This window comes from Apodemus sylvaticus, chromosome 7 (assembly GCF_947179515.1).
Source record: "Apodemus sylvaticus chromosome 7, mApoSyl1.1, whole genome shotgun sequence".
Taxonomy (NCBI): Eukaryota; Metazoa; Chordata; class Mammalia; order Rodentia; family Muridae; genus Apodemus; species Apodemus sylvaticus.
Genome location: NC_067478.1, coordinates 9,839,936 through 9,853,728, shown reverse-complemented (window position 1 = coordinate 9,853,728; position 13,793 = coordinate 9,839,936). Strand labels below are relative to the sequence as shown.

The window sequence follows — 13,793 nt, the reverse complement described above, 5'->3', positions numbered from 1 at the left end:
CCCACATTGTCTTACTGATCCCGAATTCAGCTTTAACATTTTTAAACATTTAGTATTTATCCTGTGTTTGTGTTTTACTTTGTTGTTTTTTTTAAATCCGAATTCAGTTTTATTTTTACAAATTCGGGGAGGAGTGTTTACACGCATGCTTGTCACGGTATGAGTGTGGAAGTCCGAAGACACTTTGGATTCACCCCTTCCCGATGCACTATGTAGGCCCTGGGGTGGGATTTGGGTCCCCAGGCTTGGCAGCAAGCACCCTTAGCACTGAGCCATCTCGCTGGCCCTTGAATTCGGCTTTTGATACTTGCCTTAAACTGGTGGCGTTAGAGCCCTGTGTCAATACAGTTTCCGTTTGAAAAGCTAATTCAGCTGTGTTTAGATGTGGAAACAAAACCCCTCAGACGGAGGATGTGAGGAGGATGTGAAGGGAGCCCGCTGTCCTCAGCCTCAGAGGGTTTCTAGAAAGTCCACCCACCCTTAGGCCAACCTCAGCCAATAGGGGAGAAAAGCTGTTGGCCGATTTAATAAGCTTTGTGAAGACTGGAATATAGTTATTTTAATTTGGTAAAGCTTAAGAGATGAAGGTGAGGATGAGGGAAAGAGACCTCTGGAGCCTGAGGAAACGGTGAGAGGACACTGTCGCTCCTCAGTACTGGATGTGTCATCCTCTAAAGAAGAGCTTGGGCGCCCTGGCCATGTCTTTAAGCGTTCAGAGAGAACATTTTTCACTCTAAAGGTTGTTAATGACTCCTAATTAGTGACCAATTAATTTATGTGGCAGTGCTGTAGAAATATCCCACCACTGAGCAATAGCCTCAGCCCGATTTTTTTCTAATAAAAAAAAAAGTTAAAGATTGTTTTTAGAAATCTAGATATGCCTCATAAAAATTACCATTTAAAAATGTAGAACTGCGGTTTTATTCTGTCGTACAATGTTTGCACATCTAATTCTAGAACATTCCATTACCGCCACGCGGAACCCCTTTGCAACATGGCCATTGGTAATGTCCTGGGATTTCCGGCCCGATGTTGAGTTATGAAAATTCAACTGATTTTAAAGAATGCGCGTAGAAGGGTTGGGGTTAGTACTAATTTTTGAACAATGTCTACTTTTGTTCCAATTTTAATTCCTTCAACCAAAATCTCTTTCCACGATGTTTTATCGAGTTTCACCCTGTTATGAATACTTAATCGGAATGCCACATGGATAAAGACCAAGGTTGTGTGTCTAGCCCTAGCGTGTGTGTGTCTGTATGTGTGTGTGTGTGTGTGTGTGTGTGTGTGTGTGTTTGACCGTGTTGGAAATGCTTCCTGTTCCCTGCCCCCCCCCACACACACACACCTTCCTTTTTTCTTCTCTCCACTTGGCCTATGGAGAATTATGAGCACACTTCATTTTAAGTAAACTCCACATGCTAAGCTCTCCATTGTGTAGCGGAGTCATGGAAGTGACGCCTATTTCCTCCCCTGGTCTGTGCTGACCCTCCCCCCAACACACCTATTTATCTGAGTCTGTGCGGGGAGGAGGGGGGTTGACTGTTTAGCTGAGAATCATTAGTATAGATATTTGAAGAGATTTGGACAAAAAAATAACAGTCTCTTAAAAAATTAAAATTTAGGGGCTGGAGAGATGGCTCAGTGGTTAAAGCACTGACTGCTCTTCAAAGGGTACTGGGTTCAAATCCCAGTAACCACATAGTAGCTCACAACCATCTGTAGTGGGATCTGATGCCCTCCTCTGGTGTATCTGAAGACAGTGACAGTGTGTTCACATACATAAAATAAATTTTAAAATAATTAAAATTGAAACAAAAACATTTAGTAAATGTGTGACTAATTTAATAGAGTAGAGGGACCACCGTACTTCTGCATTCTACTATGTTTTTCATGTGTGTGTGTATGGGTTGCACGTAAATGCTTCTTGTGGAGTCCAGCGCCAAGCGTCTTCCTTAATCCCTTCTAGTTTTCCAGGGTTTTAAAAAATTTTTTATTTTTTATTATTTGTAATTGTAGTGTGTGTGTGTGTATAAGAGAGAGAGAGAGAGAGACGTGCACGCACGCACGCACACACACATGCACACCTGCTTGAATACATATGAGTGTAGGTGCCTTCTGAGACCGGGGTGTGGGACTCCCCAGGAGTGGAGTTCCAAGGGTGGTAAGTCACCCTGTATGGGTGCTGGAACCCAAACTCTTTTCCTCTGCAAGAGCAGTTCATGCTCTTAACCACTGAGCAGTTCTGACATCCCCACCTTGGTTTTTGAGACAGGGTCTCTCAATGAACCTGGAGCACACTTGTCATCAAGTCCCAGGCATTCTCCTGCCTCTACCTCCCCAGTGCTGAGATTATAGGCATGAGTAGCCATACTTAGAGTTTATGTTATTGGGGGTGGGGCACCTGCCACATTCACAGTGGAGGTCAAAGACAACTTTTGGGAGTCTTTCTGCTCTTTCTACATTGACTTGGGTTCAAGGATCAAACTCAGGTTGTCAAGTTCACGAGGCAAGCTCTCCCTTCCTCCTGAGCCATTTTGCCTGTCTGTGTGGGAGCTGGGATTGAACTGAAGTCCTCAGGTTAGAACAGCAAGCGCTGAACCCGACCGAGTTATTTCCTAAAAACCTTACTTTTTGATTTTTGATATGGGGGGAAAAGCCCTTCATTTTAACTAAAAGCAAATGAACCGTGTGGTTAATGAAAAAGACTAATGCAGTTCAAGTCAACAGAGTAACTACTGCATACCACATAGCGTCCTTGCTGACAAAGGCAGAACGATGAAGAGAAATGGGTCCTTCTATCAGGGAACCTTAAAAAATGCCCAGAGGTAGCCAGGTGTGGTGGTGCACGCCTGTAATCTCAGCACTGAGGAGGCAGAGGCAGGTGGATCTCTGAGTTTGAGACCAGCCTGGTCTAGAGTGAGTTCCAGGGCAGCTGGGGCTATACAGAGAAACCTTGGCTGGAAAAAATAGAACCAAACTAAACCAACCAAACAAAACACCAAGGAGAGCTGCAGTCAGCTTCAGTCACTGAGGAAATTTGAAAATAGAGATGCTCGGAGAGGCGGGACACTGGAATTTCATGCCAGGCATCATCATCAGGGCCTGTTTCCTCCTTCACGGGTGGGAAGGTGGCTTCCTTCTCTCTCACCTAAAAGGATTTGGGGCTCTGTAAAAATATGTTTTTATTTTCTTGTTTGTTTGCTTTGGTAGTGAAATCTTTGGGTTTGAGTTTTTCTTGTGGGGAGATTCGAAATAATGTTTTTGAAATGTTATTACATTCTTTTTGTTTTGTCTTATTTATTTTATTTATTATATGTGAGTACACTGTAGCTGCCTTCAGACACTCCAGAAGAGAGGTCAGATCTTGTTACAGATGGTTGTGAGCCACCATGTGGGTGCTGGGATTTGAACTCACGACCGATGGAAGAGCAGTCTATGCTCTTAACCGCTGAGCCATCTCTCCAGCCCCGTTATTACATTCTTGAATCTCATTTTGTGTGGCGGGACCATGAAAACACACGGAGGACCTGGGGCAGCGGTGGGAGCTGACTCTCTCTGCCAACCAAGTGGGTTTAGGGGATTAGAAGTCAGGTCATTGGGGTCAGCAGCCTGGAATCATGTGATGAGCCCCAAAGTGATTTAATGTCTTGGGGAAATAAAGGAACATTCAAAACTGGGTCAATTTTGCAACGATTTTGGTTGTCCTTTTGGCTTTTCTTCTTTCTTTCTTTTTTGGTTTTTGTTTTGTTTCTTCACTTACTTTTCAAGACAGGATTTCGCTATGTAACTCTGGATGTCCTGGAACTCACTCTTTAGACCAGGCTGGCCTCAAACGCAGAGATCCACCTGTCTCTGCCTCCCAAGTCCTGGGATTAAAAGCATGCACCACTACTGCCTCGATGGGTTTTTTGTTTGTTTGTTTTTTGTTTTTTGTTTTGTTTTAAAGAAAAATGCTTATTAAGGCTCCGGGCTCTCTGTGGAAGACAAGGCAGACAAGACTGCAAGAGGTAAGGGCCGACTTCAAGGCAACGGTGTTTTCCAAATACAACAGATCTGATACACATGGACTCACAGCAGTTCCGATGGCACGTACAAGGTCAATACAAGCTCACGTCAGATAAAACCTCAGCTTGGAGAGAGGATGTAGACACATAATGTCATTTGACTGTTGCTAGGAGGAGAAAGTCAGTTTCTTCAAGGAAGTGACACCTGGCACAACAGCCAGGTCAGGCCCTTTGCCAGTCAGCCAATACAAATGGGGACTCAGAGTGCAGAGAGACAGGAAGTTGATTGGGCAGATGTAGGGGAGGAGCTGGGAGGAGCTGTGGGGGTGGGGAAGGGGATGGCTACCATCAAACTATGTTGTATGAAAATCAGAGCATTAATGAAAACATCATGGGGGAAAAAAAGACCCCATTGCATCTAATCAGTGTTTCTCAACCTTCCCGATGCTGCGCCCCTTTAATACAGTTCCTCATGTTGTGGTAACCCCAACCATAATATTATTTTCATTGCTACTTCATAACTGTCATATTGCTGCTGTTGTGAATCATAGCATAAATCTCTGCGTTTTCCAGTGGTCTCAGTCGACCTCTGTGGAAGGGCCATTCTGCCTAAGGTGGTCAAGACCCACAGGCTGAGAACTAATCAGTCAGTCAGCACCACAGTCTGGAACTGAGTAGGGCTTCCCAGGCATGCCTCTGTCCCTCTGCACGTGGCAGCCGCTGCTAAGCCATGGTCTGTCACCCCCCCCCCCAAGCTCTTCACCTCTCCCTCTATTCATGGTCTCTCTCTCTCTCTCTCTCTATTTCTCTCTCTCACTCTCTCTCTCTCTCTCTCTCTCACACACACACACACAATGTACCCCAAGCTCTTTAGTGGCCACACACCCATAGACAGACAGGCTTCAGAGAGTCCGGGTGTAATAGGCGATGTCCTTGCCTTTCGCAGCAGGACAGACAGAAGCTAGCAGACATGAGTGATTTGGTTGTGGGGAGTCCCTGTAATGTCCTAAGACAAGGGACAAGGAGAAGTAAAGTACCCTACTATGTCAGGGACACCCCAGGGCAAGGGAGGGAGGCAGAAGGGAGCAGTGAGGACAGCCTCAGAATCCTGGGCACCAAGACACCCACACGAGGGACCAAGGGTGCTGAGCCTTGGTGTATCTTCTTGGAGGAAGGATTTAATGAAGTATAGCCACACCCATACCTCTCCACAGGCACACCACACATATATACAAAAACACACATATACATACACACATAGAGACACAGACACACAACACGCATATACACACACAACATAGCACACATGTTCATACACACATACATACACAGATATAGATACAGACACAACACACACAACATAACATAAACACACATATATACATATTACACACATAGTTACAGACACATAACGCACATATACATACATGCACAACATAACACACACACATATACAGATACACACATTACACACACACATATATACAGACACACATAGATATAGACATACAACACACATATACACACAGATAAAGACACGCACAGATACAGACACATATACAACACACACTACATACATACTACACACATACACACTACACACATACATATATACAGACACACAACACACATATACATACACGCACAACATACACACACATATATACAGATACACACAGAGATACAGGCACATACACAACACACACAACACCACACACACACACACATACACACACATATATATACAGACACACAGATACAGATAGACACATACACAGCATGCACAACACAACATACATATACACACACATATATGCAGACACACACAGATACAGATACAGACACATATACAACACACCCAACACACACACACACAATATAACACACATACACACCATCAGGGTCTCATTGTAGACCAGGCTGACCTGTAGAACTCAGAGATCAGCCTGCTTTGTCTTTCCCAGTACTAGAATTAAAGATGTGTCACCACGGCCGGCCGTGCGGTAGTGGCGCACGCCTGTAATCCCAGCACTCTGGGAGGCAGAGGCAGGCAGATTTCTGAGTTCGAGACCAGCCTGGTCTACAGAATGAGTTCCAGGACAGCCAAGGCTACACAGAGAAACCCTGTCTCGAAAAAGACAAATCAAAAAAAAAAAAAAAAAAACAAAAAAAACAAAAAACCAACCAAATACAAACAAACAAAAAAACAAAGATGTGTCACCACACCTGGCTAATTCAAATTCATGCCAGACCATCTCATGTGTGTGTGTGTGTGTGTGTGTGTGTGTGTGGTGAGAGAGAGAGAGAGAGAGAGAGAGAGAGAGAGAGAGAGAAACAGACACACAGACACACAGACAGAGACACACAGAGAGAATGTACGTATGGAAGCGGAGAGAACTTCAGCGGTTGTCCTTGGAGGCCACCGGCCTTGTACCCTTGAGACAGAGGTCTGTCACCCGCCTGAAATTCCTCAGGTAGGCCAGGCTGGCTGGCCAGTGAGCCCACAAGCTACCTGTGTCCACCCCTTCAAGGCTGGAATTGCAAGCCAACACCACCCTGGCCTTATTTGTATGTGGCTTCCTCAGATCGGACTTGGGGCCCTTAAGCCCCCAAGGCAAACACCTAACCAACCAGTCTATCTCTGCACCCCAGTTACAGTTTTGTTTGTTGTTTACAGTGGACTAGAACCGGTGAGGCTCGATACTTGGTGTCCCCCTCTTGTTCTAGGCAGACAGGAAGACAAGGCGGGAGGGTGATTTGAGCTCGTGGGTTTGAAGCCCTCCTGGGCAGCAGCTCCCAGGGCCGGTGTGCGCCCACCGACAACCATCGCGCTTCCTTCACAGCGCCTCAGACCTCACTGCCCACCTATCGCTCTCGTCCTGCACAGGGAAGCTCTTCGTGCTGGACTCTCAGAATGGCTCTCGGGGCCTGGACCTGGAGGCCGCTCGGCTCTCTTGCAAGAGCAGGGGTGCCCACCTGGCATCTGCTGGGGAGCTGAAGAGGGTGGTCCAGGACTGCGCCGCCGCAGTGTGCACGACGGGATGGCTGGCGGATGGCACCCTCGGGTAAGTCTCCAACCACCTCCGCTGCCCTACCTAAGTGTACACGGGGCTCAGCAGTCGGCCTGCAGGGATGGCAGGGCCGGCTATGTGAAATGGACTGTGGATTCTAGCATGTTCGATTTACTATTTATCTGTGTGCATGTGTGCATGTGCCTATCAGCTTTTGGATCTCTGTCTCTCTGTCTCTCTGTCTCTGTCTCTGTCTCTCTCTCTGTCTCTGTCTCTCTCTCTCTCTCACACACACACACACACATGGAAATCAGAGGTCTAATATTCTTTTCTTTCTTTTTTATCTTTCTCTTTTGTTGTCATTGTTTTTGCTTTTTTTTCCGAGACAGGGTTTCTCCATGTGCAGCCCTGGCTGCCCTGTAACTTGCTCCGTAGACCACGGTGGCCTCAAACTCTTCCTGACTCTGCCTCCCAAGCTCTGGTACTAAAGGCGTGTGCCAAACACTGCCCAGCTCAGAGAACAACTTTTCAAAGCCAGTTCTCCCCTCAGCCTTGTCACACCGGGGTCTATCTTGTTTCTGCTCCTCCGTGTCCCCCAGGCTAGCTGGCCATTCAGCCTCCAGTCAGTTCTCCCGTCTCCGCTCCCATCTTGCCCGGCCCTTCCAGCAGGTTCTGGCGTCTGGAGTCATTCACCTTTGTAGCTTTATAATTGCTTGGAGGTAACTATCCTTTGATCTGAATCATCCCCCATGAGCTCTTGTTTTGAATGCTTGTCCCCAGACTGGAGGTACTATCTGCGGGGAGGTCGCGTGGACCATTTACGATGTGGGGTCAAGCTGATCACCGGGGTCACCAGGGGCCTGGCCTTTGACTTTACTTGCACAGTCTGATTCCTGTCACCTTCTGTATCCTGGTCTTCAGTCATGTGATCAGCCTCTGGCACCAAGACTAGGTAGACTGAAATCTCTGAAACCATGGGACCAAATGAACTCCCTGGAGTTTTTTCTCTTGGGTGTTTTGCCTACAGTCGTACAAAAGTTACAGATACAGATGAGATGCCTACGCTCAGGAAGGCTAGAGCCAACCAGTCTAACCAGTCCTAGGCAACACGCAATGCTAACTGTCAAAAGAATGAGTGAGAAGACCCAGCTGCTTCCAGCCCCCAGCTGCTGAGTTATCTTCAGCCTAAGAATCATCCCAGCTCAGGGTCCAGATCGGTGGTTCTCTACCTCTGTCTCAAGCCTCTGGAAAGGTCGTTAGACCAGAGTAAGACCATCGGAAAACACAGATATTTACATTGCAATTTACAAATAGCAAAATGACAGTTATGAAGTAGCAACGAAATTAATTTTATGGTTGGGGTCACCACAACATGAAGAACTGTATTAAAGGGTCGCAGCACTGGGAAGGTTGAGAACCCCTGCTCTAGACATTATAGAGCAGACAGTCAGCCCCACTGTCTGCTGAGTTCCTAACCCATGGAATGCCTTAGAGAAGTAAGTCTTACGATTAACTGGGGAAATGAACCAATAGTGTTTACATCCGTTCTTTAGATTTCAAAGATGATAATGGCGCTTTAGGCTTCTAAGCGTCTGGAAGAATCTAAAACTTTACTTTTAGGGAAGACAGTTCTACTCTAGGTCTTGATTTGTTTCAACAAACAGTTTTTGTTAGCATAGTATTTTTCACACAATATGAAAGAACCAGTCACACTAGGACACTAAGAATAAGTAAAATTCAGGAGACACAAAATTCTTTATCTCAGCATTAGTAGATAACAACTTTCAGATGACAATCCTTAGGGCTGGAGAAATGTCACAGCCATTTAGAGCTCTGGCTACTTCTGTAGAGGACCTGGGTTTGATTCCAGCATGCACATAGCAGCTCACAACCATCCGTAACTTCAGATTCCAGGGGATCCTGTGTGCTGTTTTGACCTCCTTAGGCACCGGGCACACACGGTGCACAGGCACACATACATACAGGCAAAACACCCGTACACATAAAACAAAAAGGAATATTTTTTTAAAAAAATAAAATTACAATATTTAAAATTTTCAAAGATATAAAAGACAAGGAAGATTTTTAACAGCCTCAGAAACTATAAAAAGAGTCAAATGGAAATACTTCATAGATAAAAATATACCTAAAATTAATGGATGGATCAAACAGCTGATTGAAAAGAACTAAAGAGAAAATTAATAAAGTGGAATCTCTCTCAGAGGGAGATATGCAGAATAAGTGAAAGAGGAAGAGAGAATAAAAACATTGTAAAGAAATTGGTGAAGGAGGTAAAATTGTATGTGCAATTAGAATTTTAAAAGAAGCCGGTTGGTGGTGGCGCACGCCTTTAATCCCAGCACTTGGGAGGCAGAGGCAGGCGGATTTCTGAGTTCAAGGCCAGCCTGGTCTACAGAGTGAGTTCCAGGACAGCCAGGGCTACACAGAGAAACCCTGTCTTGGAAAAAAAAAAACATAAAAAAAAAAAAAATAAGTAAAAGAAAAGAAAGCAGGACTGCAGAGATGGTTTGGCAGTTCTGAGGCCTCATGTAGTGATTACCACTCCTTTAGCACCCACTCAGAGGGTCTGTGGTGGAGACCACCTCCATGTGGTATCCATCCTGAGGGGCGCTGGTTTTGTGTCTCTATACAGATGCCTGAGCAATGCAGAGGTCATACCCACTGTGAACCCTCTGTGTTGGCAGATGCTCCCAGCCCAGCCAGATTATGCAGCTTGCCTGCTCCAGCTTGGTGGACTCAGTGGCCCCATTTTGTTCTGGTGCATCACACATGCCAAACCCAGACTTATCACTGAGCTGCCCTCTCAGCCGTAGCACCTCCATCTTACAAGTTAGCCTGAGACCTGGAAGGATCTGAGTAGCTTGCCTAAGAATGCCAGACTGCTCCCTTCTCTGCTAGTCCGCCCTCTGGTGGCTCGACATTTTGCTCCATTCCCTCTCTCTGGGAGGCAGCTCAGATGCCCTCCTCCTCTAGGTGCCACCTCAGTGTCTGTCTTACCTCAGTTTCCTCCTAGGCTCACGGTGGCAGGCACCAGGGTCCTGGTTTTGCCATGGCTTTCTATAGACCTCTGAGGCATGTCGGACAAGGTGATCTAGCAGAGTGAGTGCAGCTCCTCCTTCCACCCATAAGGCACTCCTCCCAGCTCTCCTCCCAGCCAGTCCTCCCTCATGTCTTCTGGCTCCTGAGTCTGGACCTAAAGCCCATACAAGGCTTTAGAAAGAGATTCCAAGCTTCGAAACTTTGTCAAGGATCAATGGTTCTTGGAGAGGCTTCGTGAATGAAAAGAACCGCACGCCAGTGATGTGCCTCACTCTGATGTTTGCACTCTGAATTTCCAAAGGAAGGGAAAGCCCCAAGAGCAGGTGTCACTCGGAAGACCTCCCCCTTCTCCAGAACACTGAGGTCCCTCCAGCAGGTGGTCAGAGAAGCAAGAGGCTGAGCAAAAGAAGCAAGAGGCTGAGCGAGAGAACAGGGCTGACCCTTGCTATTCAAAGAGATTTGATCCTGTTGAAGCTGAGCTTTCTGTGCCAGGGGAGTCCTAGGTGTCTTTCCCAAGGTTAAAAGTCACCCAACCTGTCCAAGAATGAAATCTCTGAGGAGAAGCTCCCTCAAAAAAGTCCCCACAGAAGAACACCCTAGAAAAAAGCCTCCACAGGAGAACCCCTGGAAAGAAGCCCCCCTCAGAAGGATGCCAACATAGAAATCCACCCCAGCCTACTTAGAGAATCAGCACTCTAGAACATTCTAGAACTTACTAGGGAAGATGGCGGTAACTGCCCGCGAGCCCGTGCACGCGGGTCCCAGTGAGGCATATTAGATCGTTAGCACTGTGTGACATTGTTGGCTATGGTACAGAGGAGCGTTATGGAGAGCACAGCCTTCCCTTGCTTAGACGAGGACTTCCTGACGTGTGGAGTGGTTCCCTCAAGAGGCACGCGGTGAATGTTGCTTCCTTCGAGGTTGGGTATAGCCAGATCTTGAAGACATGCCTAGGGAAGGCGGCAGTGAAGTAGGCCATTTACGGTGACTTCTAAGCCCTCCAGAATGTTTGTGTCATGCCCCTTGTCTAAGACATCTCCCACCCAACCTGACCCCCAACCAGAAGACCACCGCCTAGAGAATGCTACTGTGCCTATGAAGCGTCTCACCAAAGAAGCCATTGGGCTAGGACATCCAGCCTGGAGAAGTCAGATATTCTTCTGGGGAAGATGCCATGGTTACCATGGTGCTGGCGTATTTTATGTAAATAGAGCATTTGACTCTCAGCAGTCAGGGCAGTGTGGGGATCATTATCACTAGAGTGGCCACCTGTCTTTTAGAGGAGGTGGGAGAGGAGGGCACCATGTTGCCCAGGCTGGTCTCAAACTCTTTGTTTCAAGGAATCCTCCTGCCTCAGCTTCCCAAGCAGTTGGCACTCCAGTTGTGTACCATTATGCAAGATCCGTCATCTTATGCCTTTTGTTCTGAAATAATTTGTTGATTTTTAAGTGTTGTGGTTGTAATTGCTTCCCTAGAGTGATAGACTTTCTAGATGTAAGTTCTACTTTTCAAGTTAAAAGGGGGGGGGGGGGGTTACATCATTTTACTGGATTTTTTTAATGTTTAGGATATCCTGAAACTGGAGTTACAGGAGGTAGTGAGCCGCCACGCGTGGGTGCTGGGAACCCAACCCAGCTCCTCTGCACTCAACTGCCGAGCCTTCTCTCTAGCCCAAATATGAAACCTTTTCAATAATCAAATAAGGCCCAGAGAGAAGGCTCAGCAGGTAACGGCGCTTACTGCCAGACCTGAGTACCAGGAACCTGCATGGTAGAAGGTGAGACCTGGTCAGTGCCGTCCTCTGAGCTGCAGACTCTCACGCCCATGAAATAATTATGTAGAATATAAAGATAAACTCCAGTGATTCCTTTGATGAATTTTTCCACAATAAAGAAAAAAATAAAACCATCTGCGGAAGGGATCAAAAGGTATTGTCTCTGAGAGCTGAGCTGTGCCTTCGAGTTAACCCCAGCGTCAGCATCTCCCAAAACGTGACCTTTGTCTGTGGAGAATGTTTCGTTTTGGATGCTCTTGCCAAAGGTCATGATTCACCCAAATATCTGCTGACTCAGCTGACAGAAGAAGATAATTCTTTTCCACCCAAGGGTGTTCTCCTAACCCAGGCTCCTTCTTTGTCGGTTTCAGGACAACCGTGTGTAGCAGAGGGAGTGGTGAACACCCAGTCTCCAGAGCTGTTGGTGTGACAATTGACAGCCACCCGGTTCCCGGTGCCAAGAACAGTGCTCTCTGTATTAAGGACGAAGGTCAGTGTCTGCAAGGGTCCCAGAGGCTGCGAGTGGCAGCTGCTATCATGGGTAGGCTGTCTAGACAAACACGCTGAGGCGACACATCCCCAACACGTGTTAGTGAATCTTCCCAGGGCTGGTAGAGGGCTGGCTCAGCCGCTAAGACCTCTTACTTCTCTTCCAAGAGACCTTTGGTTCCCAGCACCCATGTTGGGCAGCTGACAACCTCCTGTAACATCCAATAACCTCGTGTGGATTTTGTGGGCACTAGCATTCTCCTGTGCACATACACACACATAATTTTTAAAAAATAAAATAAATAAGCCGGTAGCATACATCTTTAATCCCAGCTCGTAGGTGGCAGAAGCAGACAGATCTCTGTGACTTTGAGTGAGTCCCAGGATAGCCAAGGCTTGAAAAAAATAAAATAAAATAAAATAAATAATAAAAGTTAATAAATAAAATATAAAAGTTTAGAAGGACACTAATTAGGAACACAGATAGGGCAGTGGGGACACAGACAGCAAAGTGTCGTCGGTGGCCAGGCGCTGGTGCAGTATTAAGCAGAGTTCACAGAGGTGTGTCACAGAGCTGTGTTTCAGAGCGCCTCTGGAACCGGTGTGCATGTATCAGCTACTGACTCATTGTTATGACAAAAGGTGACAGACAGGAGTAGATGTTTCCTCAGGCTCACAGTTGGGGAGAGTCCACCATGCTCTGGCTGCAGGAGCTTAAGACTACCGTGGGCATTGGGTCCACACCTGGGATTCCGAGGGACGAATGCTGTTGTCCATCAGAGGCTTCTTTCCCCAGAGGTCGTGGGGTGGCACCACCCACACTGAGGACGTGTTAAACAGTCCTTGTAAACACCTTCACAGACACACCTGGAGCTGTATCTCCTACATTATAAATTCGACTAAGCTGATAACAAAAACTAGTCCTCACAGTGCAGAATTGTAATTTTTCCTGACTGGGGTGAGGGGCCTGGGCAGATACACCATGATAGCTGTCAATCGTTGGTCAAGGGATGTGTCAGGAAATGTGACTTCTGGGTTTCTGTTTGTGTGAGTACAATGTCACCCTCCTACAAAGGTGCCCATCAGGAGCCCTGTGCCTGGAAAGGTCCAGGTTTCTAGGGAATGAGGGCAGAGCTCTGGGTGTGTCTGCTACAGGTCCTTATGGGCCACTGTTTAAGCCCCTGTCTCTCTTCCTAGTGAGGGCAAACCTTAGCATAACCCCATTTCCGAGCTGGAGAATTGGCTCAGAGGTTAAGAGCACTTGCTCTCGAAGAGGATTCAGCACCCACAGGAAGGCTTATGACAAGGTGCCTATACAGACATGCATGCATGCATACATACATGCAGGCAAAACACTCAAACACATAAAATAATTAAATACATCTCTTAAAATGTTTATGTCTTATTTCTTATTCTTATGTGCATTTTATTGGTGGTGTTTGCCAGAATGTATGC

General features: G+C 46.6%; 1 protein-coding gene across 1 annotated transcript in view; it reads left to right on the top strand.

Moving 5' to 3' along the window:
• Susd5 (sushi domain containing 5) overlaps window positions 1–13,793 on the top strand; it is a 39,040-nt gene that overhangs the window by 570 nt on the left and 24,677 nt on the right. The window contains exons 2-3 of the mRNA XM_052189265.1: window positions 6,892–7,069; window positions 12,221–12,339. Coding sequence (XP_052045225.1) covers window positions 6,892–7,069; window positions 12,221–12,339 — 297 coding nt within the window. The remainder of the gene's footprint in view (window positions 1–6,891; window positions 7,070–12,220; window positions 12,340–13,793) is intronic.